General features: G+C 35.9%; 1 protein-coding gene across 1 annotated transcript; it reads right to left on the minus strand.

The window, feature by feature from the left end:
• Positions 1–710: 710 nt before the first annotated feature.
• On the minus strand, positions 711–1,250 carry LOC150109205 (uncharacterized). The gene has a single exon (XM_090401836.1). The coding sequence runs from the start codon at positions 1,248–1,250 to the stop codon at positions 711–713; it is 540 nt and encodes a 179-aa protein (XP_090257962.1).
• Between the last annotated feature and the right edge of the window lie 5,557 nt (positions 1,251–6,807).

Genomic DNA, 6,807 nt, shown 5'->3' on the forward strand with positions numbered 1-6,807 from the left:
CTATTCAAGAAAATTTCAGTGAAATGGGACGAATTTTTTAAAAACTCATGTTTATTGATGTTTATGTTTAGTGTGTGTTATAAATGTAAAAATTTCTAAATTATTTCATAATTTTATTTTCATCTCCTGTCAGAACCCTAATAATGAATACACAAGATGCAGGTAAATCGGACAATCACTGACATAATTTCATGTTTATTATCTAATTATGATACAAAAACATAGATTTAAAATAGATTTAAAAATCATAAGTCAAATCTTTATTGAGAACTTTCAGCATGTGCTCCGTCTGTATCTCTGCAAATTTCAAATCCATCCTTAGCATTGCGAAATGCATTTTGAAGCATTTGGAGTTATGTTCTGCACCTCCATCTGAATGCGTTCCTTAAGCTCAGCTAAACTATTGATCTTTCGGCGATAAACCCTTTACAAAGAAATCTATGTGTGCCAAATCCGGAGAACGTGGAGCCCAAGGTTGAGCTCCTCCACGTCCAATCCACTGATTCGGAAAGCGTCCGTTGAGATATTCTGGGACAATTAGTGTATAATGACATGGTGCTCCATCTTGTTGAAACACAACATTATCAAGAATGCCATCATCAAAAAGCTGTGGTTCGAGAAACTGCTGAATCATTTCAAGATAGATGGAACCTGTTACGATTCTTCCCAAAAGAAGAATGAGCCATAAATATTGGAGACAAACGTACAATCTATTTAACATTAGACCAATTTCCACGTTTCAAGAAATTCCAAGTCATTCCAAGCCACACATTAACTTTTGGAGAGTTTCTTTGCAATTCTATGACTTCGGATGGTTTTTCATTGGACCAGATACGACATTTGTGTCGATTGATTTTACCACACGTGTGGAAAGTCTCCTCATCACTGAATAAGATGAGGTGACTTTCGATCTGATCCACAAATTCTGCACACTTTGTTGCTCGATTTGGATAATCCTCTTCTATTAGGGCATGCAGTACCTGAATGTGATAAGCCTTTTTCATCAGTATCGAACGCAAGATTCTATGAACTGTTGTCTTGAATATGTTGAGTCTTTGACTGGCTTCCCTAGCCGACGTTGGTTCACCCTCGAATAATCGTACTCCTTCGACACTGTTATATACTGTCCTTGAGCGTCCTCTTCCCACCTCGTCGTATATGGATCCAGTTCTTTTAAATTTGTTCGCGAATCGCTTTGTCTGTAGGACCGATTCTGTGAAATTTCCTTGTAACTCTTTCTCTGATTTCATTACATCGCCCTCCTTTCATACGGGATGTTACAACAAAGATGCGTTCTCGTGTATTCATTATTAGGGTTCTGAAAGGAGATGAAAATACAATTATGAAATAATTTAGAAATTTTTGCACTTATAACACACATTAAACATGATAAACATAAATACACATGAGTTTTTAAAAAATTCGTCCCATTTCACTGAAATAGATAGCTAATTCTCGGGTACCCTGTATTAGATAATTTTTATGTTTTTGGATTCTGATCTTAACAGAACGGCTAATCTGCTCAAAATAGCAAGTCGACATGAACAAAGTACTTCATAAACATCAAGGATAATGGAGGCAACTTATCTTAAGTAGAAGATAACTTCCGTGCTAGTTTGAAAGTAGTGCATAAATTCTATATGCGGAGAATACTTGCTATTTGTTCAGAAGTCCCTTTAAGGTTGGTTATAGAAATCCTGTTAACATTAGATTATAGCCTTGCAGAAGGATGATAATTATCGATTACCGTCAGGGCCGTTGCCAGATTAAATCACATCCTGAGACAAACAATTAAATATCGACCCTGATCGATTATAAGACAAAAATATATAAGATTTCCAATTCCTATTTTGTTTTTATTACAAGAGAAACATTAATACAAAACGAATATATAATAATATTAATTAAATGTTTTCTCTACGGGGATATCGCACAATAAAACCGTTTATAAGCTCTTCTAAATTTAAATTATAAGCTACATCCGCCTCTATATAGTTGATAGAGGCGGACAGAATTGGGCAAAGAATTTTTAATCGGTTTAAGCTTCGAAAAACTACTTTCCGCACTTGCTATGCTAACAATTCCTGTTAGCGTAGCGATGGCGCCTACCGCAATATGCTAAATGAGCGCCCTTATTAAGCCGCGCCGTGAGTCATGCTGCCTCTATGCTACACCCTGTTGATGGTACTGATTACTGTATTTTTCGGATCATAAGATGTACCTTTTTATGTACAGAAATCGACTTAGAATTAGGGTGCGCCTTGTGGTCCAAAGTTTGGTGATACTGGGTAAGTCTTGGATTCCTGCGTTTTCGATGCGAGCCAAACACGTCTCGCTGTATATGTGGGAATCCCCGATTTACATACGAAAACTTTATCGGCGTCAATAGTAGTTGGTGGGCGAGCGTATCCGGTTTGAACGGATGAGATGATTATTAAGTCTTAAAAAATGCGGCGTAAGTAACGTGATGAATAGCTGAAGATGACTTAATTTTTGAAGAGAGTGATAACAATAGTTCAGATAATAATATGAAAAGTGACAGTAACGAGACGAGTAAAGACGAACTGAATGCTGCTGGTACAAGTTATGGTAATAAATGAAATTTAACGTTTGTGAATATTCTTATAAAAATAAAAATTCAGCTAAGGCCTTTTTGTTCCCGTATAGAGAGTAGGCGAGGCCATTTTTAAGCCCTATCTAACTTTTGGAGACTGAGTGGGAAGTTCAATCTCCACTGGTAGCCAATCAGAGATAGCTGGCCCAAGGCTATCACTAATTAATCGGCACGCAGTGAAGAAGGCGGCTAGTAAGTGCTGCCTCTGGTAGTCCCTAACTCTTATATAATAATATATTTTTTTCTAAAAATTGTCTCATAAATTTGGGATGCGTCTTATTGTCCGAAAAATACAGTTTATTCTGTATGGTGGTTTCTTAATATCTGTTAGATGACAGCGTGATTCTTATTTTATTTAATTCTTCTAATAGAAGTGAATCCGAAAAACAAATTGTGCGTGCTCTGTGTAAAAGATTTTTGATAATACATGTCTTTTGTGAAGAATAGCTGGGTGGATATACCTGAAAAAGAAGGAAGGCTTCCTGTAAATGGAAAATTCAGTACAGGCAGCCCTCGGTTTAGTTCAGTTTACTCCGATTCACAATAACGCCAGATGCCTGCATGTGCTTTCTTAATGTAGTGTGGATGACTGAGAAACGACGCTAAGGCACTCTACTGTTTGAGTGTTTACCGAGCTACTACGACGTATATGTATCAACCTAGTTTTACTGTTGAATCTACCTAATTGTTCTATTTAATTTTTTTTACATGCATACTTATTTAAATTGATAAAGTACGTAATTACATGTCTGATAAAAGAAGTGCAGAAAAGTTAGCAGAACCTGGTGTTAAGAAGGCATGGAAATCAATTGCACTTGAAAAGAAGATGGAGGTGATTAATTCATGAAAAAATGGAAAAGTATTATCATTATGGGTGGATGACTTGAATCAGAAAAACATTCCTCTGACGCAGGCTATTATAACTGAGGGTTACAGGCAAATTCATCGAAAAACAATCGAAAGACAATTTATCGAACAGCAATTCATTGAAAAAGCAATTCGTCGAAAAGGTAATTCATCGAATGACCGATTCCTCGAATGACAATTCATCGAACGACAATTCGTCGAAAAAACAATTCACCTAAAATTTTTCGATGAATTCTTTCATAATTCATCGAAAAGTCATTTTTCTTGCAAACTATTGTTTAGAAAATGTTCAGTAACAATGCGGTACGTTACCCATGATACAGACAACATATGGAAATGGGCATTAAAACGTAATAATTATTTTCTTGCATTTTATAACATTTAATGTAAGTGTACATCCTGCTTCATTGTACAGTTAGCGATTTATCTGTAGGGAAGACAGGAGTACCACAATGCACTTATCTCCCGAATAACCTCAAAAACATGTAATTGCAGTTAATAAGAGGAGGAATAGGCTAAGAAATTCATTCTACCAAATTTTGTCACAATAAGTCTAGTCGATTGAAATTAAAAATTTCATTAAATTGATCCATCCAGAGCGAAATTGCTAATATCATTTAGGAACTTCTTTACGGAAATGTCATGATAAAAGTGATCCATTACGAACTAAAACTGAACCATGCATTCAGCTTCTTGTTCTGAAAACTTCTGCGAATTCTGCTAAGTCTGCGAGTTATTGTAATACATAATTTCGACACTTTTCTTTGTAGCCCCGAATATAGCTGAACTGAAAACTGTAACGGTTCGACATTTTTTTGTAAAAGTTTCAAATATGGAATCCAAATAAATTTTTTCCATTAATAAATGTAATAAATAAATAAATTTATTGGACGTAAGTTAGTAGGCCTAATACTGAGATGACTAGGCTTATCCTCCTGGAAATAGGCAAATCGGACAAGAAAGACAATAAGAATCGATATTGTTCTGTAATTATTCCTTAGTAAAGCAGCATTGCTATACCAACAATCATTATATTGAGGAGGATGAGGGAAAATAGTATTAATCATTAATATTACTACTACTAATAATAATAAATTGATTCTTTCATGTAAATATTTTTCACAATATAATAATAAAATATACAGGAATTCAGAGTAAAAATATTGGAAAACTTGAAAAAAATTCATTCCTGAAGATTTTTCAATCATGTTTTTCATTTACTTATTTATTCCTGTTTCTGTTATTCCTCAACGACAGGAGTGGCACGTGCACTTATCTCCCGAATAACCTCGAAAGCAAGTAATTGCAGTTAATAAGGGAAGGAATAGGCTAAGAATACTAATGAGTATATGTATGGGTATATTTCTGGGTTTTGAGGAGGTGTTCGGTGCAGTTGGTTAAAAAAAATAATAAAAGGTTAAAATATTCTCTAGGAAAGGAAAATAATAAAATAAGGAATGATGAATAAAGAGTCTTAAAAAACAAACCTGTAAACCTTTTAGAAGCATACTCATTTGGTGTTATATTTAGATGAGCAGCGGTTGGAAGTCTTATTTGACTTTTCAAGGATGCCAGTGGTCGGCAGATCACAGTTAGAAAACACATCGCTAAAGGAAATTGGAATTGGGTTGAGCTGTTTTTAATTAAGGAAGAAGCAACTGGCCTTAAATCCCTGCGTGTTTTTCCAATTCGGTTCGCTTGTTTTTCTGCAAGAAAAAAACCAAGTTTCAGAGAGGAAAAACCTTCCATCCTCGTATGAGACAGGCTAACTCACCTTCAGGTTAAACGCCCTGATAAAGGCGCTTGACATCCTTGATAAACGTAGGATGCTATAGGATGCTATAAATTCTAAATGCTGCTATTTAGAATTTATGATCAGAGATGTTGAAGACTAGATTAATAGCATGGCTTTTAAGACGTCATTAAAAGAGTTTTTTTTAAGGGGAAGGGGCGGAAAAATATGCTACTGCATGTGGCGACGAAATTTCTAGGGCCGGCCCTGGGGCTAGTCCTGGTGAATATGGTGTTTGAGGTAGATATTGAAATCCCAAGTCGTATATTGTCTGTTGGATTTCATAAGCAAGTGCATTGTCCTGCAAAAGCAACACGCCTCTGCTTACTTTCTCGAACCGATTTTCCTTCAGTACCTCCTTCAATTCCTTCAGAGCTGCTGTAACAGTTTCACTTTTCTTGAGGTAAGGTAAGGATTACACCATCCATATCCTAAAAGACAATGGCAAGAACTTTCCCTGCTGACTGTTTGGTTCGAAACTTCTTTGGCCATGGAGAACCTTTATGTCTCCACTCCACTGACTGTTGTTTGTTCTCTGGGTCATAGTGACGAAGCCATGTTTCATCAACGGTTAGAATATGAGCTAAAATTTTTCACGAGGATGAAATCCCTTTATGAAATGTTCTTTTGACATCTCAACTATACCCGCCTCAGTGGATATCATTCACTGCAACCAGTATGCCCCGCCAAAAAATCGCTTTCCGAACGAAGTAGGATAAATAGTAGGATAATAAAAAGATATATACCTCTCAAAATAATCCAAAACAAACAACAAAAAAAATTGCACACACACATCTTCGCCCCCACATGCCTTATAATTCATTTTTCGGTGAACTGTATTTTCGATGAATTGTTGTTTTTCGATCAATTGCGTTTCGATGAATTGTCTTTTCGATTAACTGCTCATCGGTGAATTGCTTTTTCGATTAATTGTTATTCGGCGAATTGCTTTTTCGATGAATTGTCTTTCGGTAAACTGTTTTTCGATGAACTCTCCGGATACCATAACTGAGAAAGCAAAAACAATTTTTGAGGATCTTAAAAAGACAGATGGAGGCGAAGAACCATTTTTAGGAAACAAAGGTTGGTTCATGAGATTTAACCCCTTAACATACAATTAAAAATCAGAAAGTCGTTTTTCTGCCAATTTTTTGGACGAGGGTGATTTGCTGGATCAAATTCATCATTATTTGAAAAATAATGATGAGTTTGTGCAAACGAGATAGCTGATACACGCCGTCGGCAACTTTTCTTGGCTGAAAGGAAATAGGCACAAGATTGTGTAGCATCTATATTCAGTTGTATTTATATGTGAAACCAAAATTCAAAATCAATTTTGGTACAATAAACAAAAGACGTGTCACAGGCGTCTTTGTATGTTGGGTTAAGTCTTGAAGTAAGTGACATAGTGTCAAATTATGTGGTGAGGCGGCAAGTGCAGATGTTGCGGCAGCGGCTGCTTTTTTCGAAAGAATTTCAAGACTGTAGAACAAGGAAGTTATCCTCCTGATCTCATTTTTAATGTTGATGATAC

Source organism: Typopeltis vanoorti, chromosome 2 (assembly GCF_054136105.1).
Source record: "Typopeltis vanoorti isolate ZY-2024b chromosome 2, IOZ_Tvanoo_1.0, whole genome shotgun sequence".
Lineage (NCBI taxonomy): Eukaryota > Metazoa > Arthropoda > Arachnida > Uropygi > Thelyphonidae > Typopeltis > Typopeltis vanoorti.